The 16,366-nt window shown below is 33.3% G+C and overlaps 2 protein-coding genes across 2 annotated transcripts; both read left to right on the forward strand.

Moving 5' to 3' along the window:
- The first annotated feature begins 664 nt into the window (after positions 1-664).
- LOC112520059 (probable aspartic protease At2g35615) lies at positions 665-1,984 on the forward strand. The gene has a single exon (XM_025128363.1). It carries the CDS (start codon positions 665-667, stop codon positions 1,982-1,984), a length of 1,320 nt encoding a protein of 439 aa, XP_024984131.1.
- Positions 1,985-12,931: 10,947 nt separating this feature from the next.
- On the forward strand, positions 12,932-14,290 carry LOC112520060 (aspartic proteinase CDR1-like). Its single transcript, XM_025128364.1, has one exon. The coding sequence runs from the start codon at positions 12,932-12,934 to the stop codon at positions 14,288-14,290; it is 1,359 nt and encodes a 452-aa protein (XP_024984132.1).
- Positions 14,291-16,366: the final 2,076 nt, after the last annotated feature.

Genomic DNA, 16,366 nt, shown 5'->3' on the forward strand with positions numbered 1-16,366 from the left:
TAAAGGTATCTCCATTAACAAACGAACCTAAATGTTTAATAATTAATATATTGTTTTTAGAAATAAATAAATAATCAACATTTTTAGCAATTTCACACAATTATTATGATTATATATAGTAATTAATTCATTCCATTTTTTATTATCTTTTGTAAAATTATGATGTTTCAGTAACAAGAAAAGTTATGATGAAAAACGTAAGAATAGATGTCCACGTTTAAATCAATTGTAATTGAATGTCTACTCTAATAAAGTACATCAAGATACATCAGATCAATCACCTTCTAAAGTTCAATTTCATGGATGAGCACGAGATTATAAGCGATCAAGGGCTCATATCTTTTCTTATGCTTCTTACACGATCCTTTGCTTGTGGTAAGAAGCGTGAGAAAAGATCTGGACTCTTAATCATCTTTAATCTCAAACTCACCCCATGAATCGCATTTGATACGATGATTGATCCAGTGTATCTATTTTAACGTACATCCAATTGTAGAAATCTCTTCTTAGGTTTCTATCTTATCTCTCTTTCTCCCATAAATCCGACTATATATATATATATATTGTCAAATCGTATAATTAATTAAAATTTCAAAATGTTTTTCCTATATAAATTGCTAGCAATCCTTGGAGTTAAACACAAATTTGTCACAAAAACAACACCATGGAGGTTTTCTCACTGGCCCTTGGGATAACACTAGCCATTTTATACACCGTGGGTTGTTCTCCGGTGACAACCATAGGCACGGCCTCCGGTGCTACATTTGTCGTCGACCTCATCCATCACGATTCCATTCAATCCCCCTTTTACGATTACGGAATGACCTTTTCCCAACGCCTTAGTCGAGCTCTGCAACGCTCTTTCAACAATGCCAAACGTTTCGAATCGAACTCATTGACGTACCAAACCCAAATAATCCCCGATCAAGCGGAGTTTCTCATGAACATTTCGTTCGGAAATCCATCACATCAAGTCTTGGCCATCGCAGATACCGGTAGCGATTTGCCGTGGATACAGTGTAAGCCTTGCATTCAATGCTATAAGCACACAGGTTCGATTTTTAACCCGAAGCTATCTTCGACTTACAAAGCCCTTGGTTGTAAATCAGAGACATGCAAGACCATATCATTGTTTGATAACAATTGCTCATCAACGAAAAACTGTCAGTTTACCTTGAGTTATGGCGACGGATCTTATAGCGTCGGTGATGTCGCTACAGAAACCATCAAATTAGGTGGTCAGCCTCTCCAAGATATCGTTTTCGGATGTTCGTTCCGCAATGGCGGTGTTTTCCGAGAAACCTGGGGTGGCATTATCGGCCTCGGTGGAGGAGACTTCTCTCTTGTGTCACAAATAAGTACTTTAGTGACACCCGAGTTTTCATACTGCCTGATTCCATTCCCGACGGACGATCATTTGTCGAAACTGTCCAGTAAACTGATCTTCGGTGACATTAGTTCCGGGTCACAAGCCGTTTCGACTCCACTCGTCCCAAAATGGCCGCGCACCTTTTACTATGTCACGCTAGAAGGGATCACTGTTGGCGATAGACGACTGAAATACAGCGACTCGACAAACCCCTTAAAGCGGATGCACAAAGGGAACATGATCGTGGATTCGGGTACAATGTTAACAATGTTACCTACGAAACTATACGAAAAAGTCGAGACGGCTATTAAGGAGAATCTTACAGATGTGAGAACTGTTAAAGACCCTCAGAAACAATTGAGTTTGTGTTATCGTGCAAAACGAGTTAAGCACGCCCCTGAAATCACGATGCATTTCGAGGGGGCGGATGTCCCGTTGCTTAGATATAACGTATTTGTGATGGTCAGTAAGCGTATTATGTGTCTAGCGATGGCGCCGAGTTCAGATAACGCGATTTTCGGGAACTTGGCACAAAGTAATTTTTTGGTAGGTTATGATTTAGGAAAGAGAAGTTTGTCGTTTAGGCGTACGGATTGTACGGGGTTGAAGGTGTAAGTGACCGAAAACGATTGTTTTGGAATAAAGATTAATTTGATACTGATATAAGTTGTATTTAATGGGATATTTTTTGATTTTAGAATGTAATTTAAGAAGGCTATGTGATTATTGTGACATATTTAAAATATGTTTTATAAAGAAAACTAATGGTTTAAAAGATTAATTAGTTTTAGAAAATGGAAATACATTAATTGCTTTCTAATTCAATCTTTAGAATTGATTTAAAACAATATATATATAGAGATAATATATTACATGGTCAAACATGAAATTGTATCTCTTTTTAAAGTCAACAAACATTAATTGGATTATGGTAAGAAAATTTGAATTTAATAGAAAAATATTTTTACTTATTTACCTTGTTTGTTTAGTTAAAGATTATAAAGTATTTGAAAAAAAAACTTTTAAAAACTATCTTTTATACATGAAGTATTGTTTATTAATGCATATTACTTAAAAATTAAGATTACAAGTAAGTTTGCATAAATACAACTTATTAAAGCTCTATATTTAAATTCGTGTAACTAACTGCATATAAACATAATCAAATACAAGATAAACATCTCATTTTAAATATAAAAAATCTAAAATATAATTAAGATAATCATTGAGTTCTAACAGAATACTTAATGATTATCTTTATAAAAAATTATGTTATTAAATCTAAATTAAATTATTTTGTTACATTAAATTAAATTATAATAATAATTTTTGAATGAAAGAATTTACACAAAACAAGAACTTTTAAATAACTAATTTGATACTAACATTGATATATTTTTTTTCAAATTTATATTTTATTCAAAAATAAAAACATTATCGTTTTCTAAAAACCACATAAAACATATTATATCGACATAGATAAAGAATAAAATGAAACATTGAAATCGAGATGTGTCTCGATGCATTGCACGAATACCCTTCTATTAGGGGCCGTTTATCAAACACTTATTCGGTAAGTACTTACCGGTAAAATTTAACACTATTATGTACTTATTGGGTAAGATTTTAGACCACCAAAACGACATAGTGTACAATAATTTACCCGGTAAGCGCTTACCGTGGTAAGAGTCGTCGCACTCACTTACCGGGTAAGACTCTTGATCATTGTCTCGCTCTTACCGGGTAAGATTCTTGATCCTTACTATATTCATCCGGTGAGGTAATGTTACTTGTTAAGCACCTACCCGAGTAACAACGTTGGGTAAACGCCCACGGTACATATACTAAAGCTACTTACCAATCCCTTGTGCGCACGACCCCTTATTTCTCTCCTTCTCCTTTCCACGATCGCTGATTTCTCTCTATCTCTACTCCCTCTCGATTCCTCTGGAATCGATCTAATCCTTCCCTCACCACCCACTCTTCAAGGAACACATTATCATCAAGTAGACTGAAGAGGCTGTTTACCCAAATGCTTACTCGGTAAGTGCTTACCTGTAGAAATCAAGATTATAATTTATTTTTATCGATAAGATTGTAGTACATCAAAACAATATCTTATGCAACAATTTACCTGGTAAGCGCTTACCCAGGTAAGAGTTGTCACCCTCACTTACCGGGTAAGACTCTTCATCATAATCATCGCTCTTACCGAGTAAGATTCTTGGTCTTTGCTATGTTGATCCGGTGAGGAAAATTGTCTGGTAAGTACTTACCGGGTAAGCGTTTAATAAACGGTCCCTTACTCTATATGACATTAAGTGCTTATGGCTTGATTTAGCATGAACCCTTTTCACATCCTCTTTATGTTTATGCTTAGTTTGTTAGTTTTAGGCTTTGTGTAATGATTGCTCTAATTGCAGGGGACACATTCTATTGGTTTCTTGATGAGGAATTTCTTAGACAAATGATTGCTGCTCTCAATCCAATTAGCATAAAGTTTGATACTCCTATGCATTTTGTCCAGCAAGTAGTACTTTCAATAGTGTTGAATATATGCTAATGTGGTAGCATCCTAAATCAAGCCATAAGCACTTAATGTCAATCTATTAAGTGAAAGGTTATTGGTTATGTTTGTCCTCCAATGTGAGTGCAATATGATGAGAGGTTATTCCTCTCGGAACAAAAGGATCAAAACTCTCCACATCCCACGATGGATTTACACTCCGAAATGCTCCCAACATAGAAGCCTAATCAAATTGAAGACCTTCAACACTCATACAATTTGTAAGAGCTTTCAATGGAGTGAAGATTCCATAACGGAGCGTAGGTGGTAAGCGGTTATATGTATACGACCTGCTCCTGTCCTGAATCAGCTCGAATTTGGGGCATGTATCTGGAAGGAACTTAAATATAAGAAATTAGCAGTTTTAAATCTGAATTTAAAATCTAAGAATGACTTTTGCTCCTGTATCTTGACAAGCAGACTTAACCCTCAAAAGATGTTGCTGAGATCTTCAAAATTTTCGTGCAATTTACAAATCGACGATTTTGGAAGAGTAAAGTTGCATGGCGTGTGAACCTTGTCATCATACTACCATTGGAGTCGTTACTCATATATGTAGATCTTGACGGTTCAAATCATATTACTCATATATGTAGATCTTGACGGTTCAGTCAGAAAATTGCTTCTATAGATTTTTAACTCGATTATTCTTAGTCTAGGAAAAAGTGTAATGTTCTATAAATAACAAGACTAGCTAATCTTTTGGATTCCTTGTCTGCTTAGTGATATATGTTTTAATTTGTTGCGTATGTTGTAAAGGGGTGAGTTCCGGTGAGAATAAAAGTTACAGTGAGAAGGATAAGACGTGATCTCTACCTTTAGATGCACATTTGAATGAGATGCATCGAGATGCACCGGATCAATCCCCATATCAACGTAATTCATGAGTGAGTTTGAGATTAAAAGTAACCAAGGGTTCAGATCTCTTCTTAACTTCTCACCTTAGCTCTCTTCTCACACGATCCTTTGTCATATTGTAAATATGATCCATTTTGATATTGCACATATGTCGTCTCTCACAGCTGCTGATGTGTGAACACCATGTTCTCGGATTTCTCAATTTCTTATGTCGACACAGTTCACCTTCTTTATCAAACATCAAAACTGCTAATGTCATTTTTGGAGTATCTTTTGGGTGATGTAAACATAATAGACCTATATGTATAAGCTAAAGTACTTTAGAATCAATGCATGATTCCTATGTATGTACATTAAACAACTGAAGAACTTTGTCTTCATAAAATTAATATCGAGAGGGACAATGTATAGAAGAAACATAACATGATTGCTATTTCGAGTTGACAGTTTCAAAATCGAGATCCTTCGTGCAACATCGTGCACGGGTACATAACTGGTTACACGAAATGAACGAGGTTAGAGCATCTTTAACAAAAAAAAATTTAAATTTTTTAAATGGAGAATGGAAAATTAAAATCTCTAAGAAACATTACATTCAAATTTACATATTTTATATTTTAGACATTACAACAGTAAGGGGCCGTTTACCAAACACTTATCCGGTAAGTGCTTACCGGTAAAATTTAACACCATTATTTACTTACCGGACAAGATTTTAGTCCACCAAAACGACATTGTATGCAACAATCCCGGTAAGTGCTTACTGTAGTAAGAGTCGTCGCCCTCACTTACTGGGTAAGACTCTTGGTCCTTGTCTCGTTCTTACCGGGTAAGATTCTTTGTCCTTACCATATTCATCCGATGAGATAATGTTACTTGGTAAGTGCTTATATGTCACAACTTGTGTCACACAATAATACTAGTAAGGAGTATGTAAACCTAAATGCTTGCACAGAAAAAATTACATATGCTTTGATATGATTATTGAATAATCAGAAGTATGAGCAATATCATGTTGATTATTAATTGCTATTCAAGCAGATAATTAGATGTTAAATTTCAGATATACTCTTCCATTGTAGAAATAATAAAGCATCATTTTCACTTTTACACCATCATTTCAGGGATTTCTTAAAATTTGGAGATTTTTACTGTCATTTTTCCATCTTTTTCCATTTAATTTACGTCTGTATCGAAAGTTATGTGTCATCATCAAAAGAAAGTGATTATAAAATAATTTCCAAATATCAAAATTTAACATAACAAACGTTTTATTTTCATAGTAAGCTCATCCAAATTTAAAGGAATTTTTGATTAATGAGAATTACAGATTCATTTACTCTATTTACTGTTGTTCTATTTTTTTTTGTAACACATTATCAACACGTACTCTTTAAAAGACCCTATAATTAACGTATTGATATTGGAAACAAACGAAGGAAGATAACACGTAAGTTTTTTTCTCTTCCCAATTTGTTATTATTATCATTATAAAATAAACAATTTTCTTAAATAATACCATTTAAATCTATACTATATTATAAAGTATTTGACAAAAACTCTTAAAAACCACTTTTTATGCGTAAATTACCGTTTATTAATGCATATTACTTAAAACTCAAGATTGCAAGTAGATTGTGCGTAAGTACGACTTTAAAGCTCTATATCTGAATTCGTGTAACTAACTGCAGATAAACATAATCAAATACAGGATAAATATATCATTTTAAATATAAAAAATCTAAAATATAATTAGGATAATCATTGAGTTCTAACAGAATACTTAATTATTATCTATTAAAATATTTATATTATTAAACCAAAAATAAATTATTTTGTTATTAAACTTAAATTAAATTATAATAATAAGGATAAATTAAATAAATTACATAAAAATGTGAACTTTTAAATAATTGATTTGATATTAACATTGATATATATATATTTTTTTAAATTTTTATTATATTTTTAAATTTATATTTTATCTTCAAAAATAAAATCATTAATGTTTTCTTAAAAACACATGAAATCGTATTATAACATCGACAAAAATAAATAATAAAATAGAACATTAAAACTGAGATGTGTCTTACTGCATTGCACAAGTACTCTTCTAATATATCTTTAATTATAATTTTTTATTTCGTAAATTGTTGGACGCAATTAGTTGATTAATTTAATTTGATCAATATTATTTATTTATTTAATTAGTATTGAATTATTTATTTTAATGCATGTTATCATAATTTATTTTAAATGTTTCACTTTATTCAAATGCATATTTAAATGTTTATTTTCTATGGATTTAATCTTTAAGTTTATTCTCTCATGTATCTATACTATATTATAAAATATTTAATAAAAAAATTTAAAAACTATTTTTATGCATAAAGTATTTTTTATTGATGCATATTACTTAATTAAGTTACAAGCAAATCGTGCGTAAGTACAACTTAATTAAACTCCATGTTTGAATTTGTGTTAATCAAATACTGGATAAACATTCATTTTAAATATAAAAAATATAATTAAAATAATAATTGCGTTTTAACATAATATTTAGTTATTATGTTTATAAAAAAATTATTTTATTAAACTTAAATTAAATTATTTCGTTACTAAACATAAATTAAATTAACAAGGATTTTTAAAAAGATTAATTTGATACTAATATCAATATGTATATTTTCAAAATTTTATGATCTTTTCCAATGTATATTTTATTAAAAAAATAAAAATATTATCGCATTTTCAAAACCACATAAAATCGTATTATATCGACATAAAAAAAGAATAAAACGAAACACTAAAATTAAGATGTGTCTCGATGCATTGCACGAGTACCCTTCTAATTATATTCAAATGCTTGGGTTAATTAAGAGTTTCTACTTGTAATTCGCAAATTTATAAATGAATTTTTGAAAGTTACATTTTTAATCCTTGTTTTTTTTTTGGTATTTTATCAAAAAGTCCGAAAATATCCGTGTTGAATTTGACTTTATGTCAAAACCAAAAAGATTTTGGCCTAGTGCCAAAAACTATATAGTTATTAATGTTATAATCGGATTTTTGAATTTGACTTTATGTCAAAACCAAAGAAATTTGGCCTCATGCCAAAAACAATATAGTTATTAATGATATAATCTGATTTTTAAAAAAAAATCACAGTATATCAAAAGAATTTTGTCACATGAGCAGGGGCGGATGGCCTAAGGGGTCTTTAGGGGCCCTGACCCATGTGCTTTTTTGTCTAGATAGGGTATTATTCTTGGTCCATAAGCTTGAAGTATACACAAAAAATCAACCGGCCCCTCCACTCTTTAGTCCACTCTTGATCCAGCGACGACGCAGACAACAGCGAAAGCCGGAAGGCGGACATCGACGAGAGTCATGAGTGACGAGGCGACGAGTGGACGACGACAGGCAGGCCGCAGGCAGCAGCACCGCATCAGCGACGCAGGCGGCGAGCTCTCGACGACGGTAAGTCCTTCTGTAACCTAATATGTTCTGAATTTCCTACCARCWRTAGAGTATAGAGATAAGTTATAAAATTAAACCATTGGTGATTGGACATTGGTCTTCTCCCCTGTTCTGCTGCACTTTTTGTTTTGAAATCAAAACCCTAAGATTAGGCCAGTAAATAGTTCTTGTTCCTAGACCAGTGTAAAGATTAAAGAAGTTGAAGAATGTTCTCAATATCGAAAAAAAACCTTATTGAAACCCAAAGAGGCAAAGAGTGATTAGTAGAACTTCTTGAAGAAACAAGTTGTGTGTGTGTTTTTTCAGTAAAAGGTTGATTGGGAAGAAGGGTATCAGTCGGATAATCAAAGCTTAGCCATCCAAACCATGGTGCGATTCTGGGTTGTGGATTGCTTTCTGAACCACACTGCAAAGCCATAAGCATTTTCTCCAACATCATAAATTACTAAAGGACTAAAATTCTCCTCAGTAACCAGACTTAAAGGTAACCGTGTATCAACAAATGATTCAGCTAGCATTTCTACACGTGTAGAATGGCCCATTAATGAAACAAATTCATTATATACAAAAAATGCACTTGAATTTGGAGCTTTTGTGATGTTCACCTCAGTGAGACTTCCATCCAATCCTGTTATAGGAATCTCTAACTCAATGTGCTTATAAGAGAAAGTTTGAGAAGGGGACATATGTTCCTCTTATAGGAAACTCTAACTCNCTCTAACTCAATGTGCTTATAAGAGAAAGTTTGAGAAGGGGACATATGTTCCTCTTATAGGAAACTCTAACTCCATCGGTTTTGGTTCCAATTCCCACATGTGCTATTATGTGCTATTGGTGGTTTTGGTTCCAATTCACTCGGTTTGGTTTTCGGTTTTGCTGTTATGTGCTATCTTTCGTAGTTGATAGTATATTTTTGGTATTTTTGGTATTTTTGAAAATATATAATATTAGGTCCGGCCCCTGCACTTGGAAAGTTTGTGTTCCGCCCCTGCACATGAGTGTAAATAGCTCTAAGATTCATAGAAACTTCAAGTAATCCATGTGATTCTTCTATAACCTGAAAATCCAATAGAGTGAGTGATTTATTATCGAAAATTGAAATATTGATAAAGTATTATCAGTAAAAGTATGTAAAGAAGTTAATGTTTAAAAATCCGATATTGGCATGATACTGAAATTTCATGTATAAAATAACGATTATGAATCATTATCCTTTATTTTTCGTAAAAAATCATATACTATCCTTTATTTTTCGTAATGGTTGAAACAATTCATCCCAAATTTGATGTCGTAAACTCAAAAGAACTTGTATACAGTAGATGTTTGTACCATGTAGAGACTACCTTCGTCGAAAAGGTATAATAAAATACTTTAAAAATCAACTCCTGTATTGACCCTAAAAACCAAGCATTTGAGAAGATACAAGTAAATACCTTTAAGTTTTTCAGACGACACATCGGTTTTAATCTTCAGAGGGAATACCTTGTGCTAGAAACCCTGAAATAACTCAGGGACGCCCTGAAAAGGAGAACCGAGAATATTCATAAACATGTACTTCCCGGCCTAATTGTACAATGAAATAAAACTCGCTTACTCGATTACAAGAAGATATTGATTACAGTAAAGAAACAGTGTCTTAAAACACCTATCTATCCATGTGGTAAGGAAATCACAGACAATGACGTGATTCATAACACCATTTCCATCTTTAATATATCAGCAATCATACTACCGAACCATTATAAGCTTGAAAACCTTTAGACTAACTCATCAACCTATTGCAAGTGGTTTAAAGACGTAACAAGGTACTTTCAAATAACAATGTTAGACATGTTGGGACAAAGAAAAGTCTTGAGGTCAATAAAGCAAACGTTAGAGGTAGAAATAACTCCAAATGACAGTAAGTTAAAGACAATTTCACACACACATGTCATCTATGCGCACCACGTGGACGAGACAATGGAAATGGTTATGGCAAGAGTTGGGAATGATTTTCCAACCTTCGGAACAGAAATGCAACTACCGACTAGGAGATAATGAATAATCAAAGAGAAAATGTTTTAATAAATTTTCATATAAAAAAGGGAACAAGTTGAAATTTATTGATTTTAAAATTTATTTCAAGTTTTAAATTAATTCCATCTGCATATGTAAAATCGAATATATAATTATTGAAGTTATATTGAAATACATCAAAAACAAATACAAAACTATCAATATTCTCCATTAAATGTAGAAATGTATCAAGGAGAACTTCAGTGTTTTTATAGGACCTCTCACACAATCTTAATCGATAGATTAATACTTATTGAATTAGCTGTCTATAATTACTCCAACCAAATTCATATGCTAAACTGTCACCTCCTTGTTGCCTAATGGCACAAGATTACTAGTCACAAAGCACTACATTAATATAACATTTGTTAAGATATTCGTTTCACATGAAAATCATATTACGAGGATGAAAATAGGTATATGTACATAAGATATTAGAGAAATAATGTGTTAAACTAGTGGATTATCTAGGTCATTGAATCATATTTTATTATCAATAAAGAACTTTGGGATAAAGACACATAAATGTTTCGATATGACCACGTGGGACACAATGATCATCACATAATAGTCTGTTTGTTGAAAATACATATAGATACATCCTCTTTCGAGTGAAAGGTAAATGGAGATAATTATCCAAATAACAACTGTTGATTTATGCAGGACAAAAAGCACCATCGTCATTATATTGCCTTCTCGAATACACATAAAACTTTTCCTAACCCTGCTCCTTAGCCTACACAGGAATGAGATCATCTTAAAGCTAAAGAAATAATACAAAAATGTTACATTCTTACAACGAATACAATGTGATAATTGTGAACCTATACATCCAGAATGCGGGCCATTCAAGTACATTATGGTTTTGGTTGATGTTTTGATACGATAGACGCAATATGTGATTTTTTGGTATATTTGATCAGATGCAATACTTCTGCTTTTTGATTTGTTGGTAATCGAAAAACACACTAATATTATCCGATTTCTAAAGAAAAAGAATTGGGTTCCATTAGTTATCGGCAAAAATACTACCCGGATATTTAAAAAGAACCAGATTATATTAAGCAACACTCACGACCCTTACTAACCAAATACTACCCCCTAAAATAATAAAATCGGGTTCCATTAGGAAAATACATTCATGTTGTTCAACCGGGTAGCATAACCGTGACATTACTACCCCCCGTTACGACCTGGTTGAATAACCAGGTAGTAATATATCATTTTGCAACCGGACTGTATTTACATTTCTCTAGTAGGGAGTATCTAAAACAATAATACTAATATTTTTTTTCAATACATATTATTGCCAACCCGTTTAACCTTTCTTATGACGTTGATGATCTCAAATACGTCTTTAATAACTTGAACATTGAAAAACTTTTTTCAGCAGATGCTACGGTCATATGTACTACCAACATAATCCAATAAGCAATTGAAACATTTGGTTAACGATTTGCAACTTTAGCAAGCGAACTCAAGAACTTTAAGTACCGACACTGATTGATACAACAAAGTTATCTGCAACACTTATGATTCAGAAAAAACCATTTAAATCTACATCCACCACATTATTACAAGAACAATTATTAGCAACATTTACACACGATCTCATGAGTCTCATTCAATAACTTTTAACTTATGCGAAGAATTCAAACACACTTTCAAAAGAAACCAAAGAAAAACCAAATAAGAATTCACCTCTTGTCTCACGACTTGAACAAATGAGTGATTCCGTCGATGGACTAGAAGGAAGGTCGTGATTTTTCTCCAATTGCCCGTCACGTTTCACACATTAGAATTTAGAAATCCCAATTGAAGTCGGGATTCGGCCCCAAGGCTTTTGGTCTATCACGATTTGAGCCTTTTAAAACACGATCTTTTTTTACAAACAATATAAATTTAAAAAATTCCGGCCCTTATTCTGTCGGGCCGCTAGTACAAGCCCAAGTGGCGGACTTACTATGTAAAAGATGGGGGGAAGGGCCTCCATTAAAAAATAAAAAAAATAACTTTCCTAGGTTAAAAGTTATCTTTTTACTTTCTACCATGGTTTTCCTCATTAATTTCTTGTTAGAGCCCCCACCAACTAAGAAAGTATCTCGAAATCAACCAAAAAACTGAAAAAAGTATTTCGAAATCAATAAAAAAACCCTTAAAAATCCCTCGAAATAATCCAAAAAAAACTTCAAAAATCTCTTGAAATGGTGGAATTAGACTAAAAACACATCGGACGACTTTGTGGGCGTTTAAGCTACCTTAAAGGTGCCCCACTAGACCAAAATCCTGGATCTGCCACCGCCAGCCCGCCCTCGATCCCCAACAACGGGCGGGCCAAAGAGTGACAGTTCTTTAGTATAAACAGTGTAACTGAGAGCAACTTATGCACACGCTGCAATGGCGTTCCTATGCCTTTGCCGACCAAAATTCATTCACTGAATCATGAGCACGAAACGTTTGTTTGGTAGTTAGAAGAAAAAGAAGCAAATGGCGAAAAAAAGAAAGAAAAGAAGTTCAACAATAAACCATGTTTCTTTAACATAAATACTCAAGATCTCATTCGAACTTCAAACAGACATCGTCTTCTCCCTCGATCAGAACCCATGAAAACAGCTATGTTATCATCAAACGCATGTTTCTTAGTAGAATCAATCATATCGGTTTCATGTCTTTTAGGTTTACTTGCGGTCGTAAGATCCAGCAGCATTAGCTTCACCACTGATTTGATCCATCGCGACTCACCATCATCTCCGTTTTACGATCCTTCCAACACCCTTTTCCGGCGAGTGGTTTCCGCCATGAATCGGTCTTTTGATCGTGCTAAGTTCTTCAACTCCATGCGTTCGTCTGGTGTAACTAATATCTTTCCCAATCCTCAAATTGCTGATTATCTCATGAAGATATCGATCGGCACTCCACCTCTAGAAATCTTCGGTGTTGCTGATACCGGAAGTGACATAATCTGGACACAATGTGAACCATGTTCCTACTGTTACGATCAGAAACCACCCATTTACAGCCCAAATAGTTCGTCCAGTTATGATTCGATAACATGCGATTCGACAACGTGTATGTTGGTTCCGATGAGATCTTGTTCGTCATCAGACAACACTTGTTTGTATCTGGTTGTGTATGGAGATCTCTCGTATAGTTCCGGCGAGTTAGCAACTGAAACGATCACCTTAGAATCGAGTTCGAGTTCGAGTTCGAGTTCTGATCATGGTGGCAGCTCGTTTGCTTTTACGAAAGTTGTGTTTGGATGCGGCCATAGAAATGCAGGCATGTTTACTTACGATCAAAGTGGGATAATCGGCCTTGGAGGAGGGCCGTTTTCACTCATTTCACAAATGGGGTCTTCGATTAACAGAAAATTTTCATATTGTCTTGTGCAGATGTTTTCTCATGCAGAAAGGTCGAGTAAAATGTATTTTGGTGATGCTGGCACGGTGGTCGGAGATGGGGTGGTTTCTACCCCGATATTTTCCGGTTACCCAGAAACCTTTTACTACCTGAATTTCCAAGGCATGACCGTCGGAGACCAACGTGTTGAATTTTACACCACTAAACCTAAATCTGTGGAGGGTAACATCATCATAGATTCTGGAACATCGTTGACGTTGGTTCCCGGAGAATTCTACCAACGGCTGCAATCGGCGGTGCGACGGTCAATGGCGGATATCCACCCTATCGGCGGTGACCTGCAACATAATTTAGGTTTGTGTTATAATCCGTTAGAAGTGATGGATCTTCCGGTAATGGTGGCTCATTTCAATGGCGCCGATTTGAAGTTGGATCCGATGAATACTTTTGTTCAAATGAGCAATGATTCGATTTGTTTGGCGTTTGCTCCGGTGGATGGTGTCGTCATCTTCGGGAATCTTGCACAGATGAATTTCTTAGTGGGTTATGATCTTGATAAGAAAACAGTTTCCTTTAAACGGACAGATTGCATCAAGTTGTGATCAAAGGAGAGGTTTGGTATGGGTATAAATTATTTATCCAAAGAATCAAAAATGTTTGTTACCGGTATCATACAGGAATAAGTAAATAAGTTGTTATTTGATTTCTTCTATCTTCTAATTGTATTTTTTTTTAAATTGTTCAATGTCATCGACTTATTGAGTAACAGTAAAAAGAATTGTGTATATGATATACAAATTTACTGTCATGAGTCGCATTTTCGATGACCTCATCCTGACTCATAAGACTTAAGGTTTGATCTAAGTGCCACGTGACATGCCTTAAGCCATTTAGAACTTTATATGTTCAACGGAATCCATTGAATTTAACAAACTTTCGTGAAATCTGCTATTGACTTTTGGGTTATTCCGCTATTGAATTTCGCGGAAAATAGTTTTAAAGCAGTGATATGTTTTCAACGAAGTAATTAGGGTCGTAAACGAACATGAAGGGAGGCTAAACCGTGTTCATTCATTTAACTTGAATGAACAATTGAACAAAGACGAACAATAAACAAACTGAATTTTCTATGTTCATGTTCATTCGTTAAGAACATGTGTTTGTCCGTGCGCCTTTACGTTCATTTGTGTTCGTTTGTCAAGATGCTAAACGAATGAACATAGAAACAAAAACGCACATAAATAAATGAGTACAAATGAATAAAAAATGACCACCATTATTCATTAGTAAATTTGTCCTTGAAAAATAACAATACCAAAATGAAAACCGGGTAAACGTAGAAGGGATAAAAAAAGGATTCTAAAATTTTAGTTTGATTAATGATCAGTATGATGATATGTATACACTACAACAAAATCGGGTTTATAGGACACTCCCAATTTCTAGCCGTCCTAATAGACCTTTTTACAAGACTTAGTTTATAGGACCAAAAAAATAAAGCGTCATATCTAAAGGCGTTGTAATAAGTTTATATGACATCGTAATAAGTTTTTTTTAGGACACTTTTAATATAAAGCACCCCATTAGCAACTTTATAAAACACTATTTGAAAAACAGTCCTATAAAAAGAAATGTTTTATAAAAAACTGAGTTTATATGACACTTTCTCAAAAGTGTCCTATAAAGTTGCTAATGCTACACTTTATATTAAAAATGTCCTAAAAAACTTGTTAAGACGCCAAAAAACGTCATATAAACTTATTACAACACTTTATATTTTGGTCATATAAATTAAATCCTATAAAGCGATCTATTGAGACGCTTAGAGATTGAGATGTCCTATAAATCCAATTTTGTTGTAGTGATATATACATAAACACATATGAGTGAAGGATCGTGGGAGAAGAGAAGTTATGGTGATAGACTTAAGAAGACATCTAAACATTTGATCATTTTTAATCTCAAGCTCATCCACTAATTGCATTTTGGAAGATAATTGATCTAGTGCATCTTATGCTTCTCACCTTAATTTCCCTTCTCACCGGAAACCAACTACCCACCCCCCATACACGATACTGCGTGAAGGATCTCGACTATGAAGTCGAGAACTTGAAATATTTAGCAATTTTGTTTCACGTTTTCTTCTATTTTTCGTGTATGGTTTCATGTGATAAATAAATGCAGGTAACTTTTTCTGTAAACCATGAATAAAATTTAGGGCAAAATGCATAAAATAGTAATATAGTTTCATAAACTTTTTTATTATAGCATTGTACTTCTGGTTTTTTTATTACAACAATGTACTTTCAAACTATTTTTTATTAGGACATTGCACTTTGAAAATTTTACCCATTATAGTATTGAGTAACCTTTTGATTTAAATTTACCCAATATATCAGGTTTCCATGTCACCTCATTGTTCATGTAGGCTGTCCACACGTACTATAGTGATGTGACATTTCTTATTACAACATTGTACTTTCAATTTTTTTAATTATAACATTTATTAGTTCTTATTAAATAATGTATTTTTAATTTTAATATGTAGATATATGTTATTTAATAAATATATTAAATGAATAAAAAAAATCTAAATTATTCATTAATATACCAATATTAATAAAACTAGTAGAACATAATTTATCTCGCTAATATTTTTAAAAGAATATGTATTTTTT

This window comes from Cynara cardunculus, assembly GCF_001531365.2.
Source record: "Cynara cardunculus var. scolymus isolate 2C chromosome LG 10, CcrdV1, whole genome shotgun sequence".
Lineage (NCBI taxonomy): Eukaryota > Viridiplantae > Streptophyta > Magnoliopsida > Asterales > Asteraceae > Cynara > Cynara cardunculus.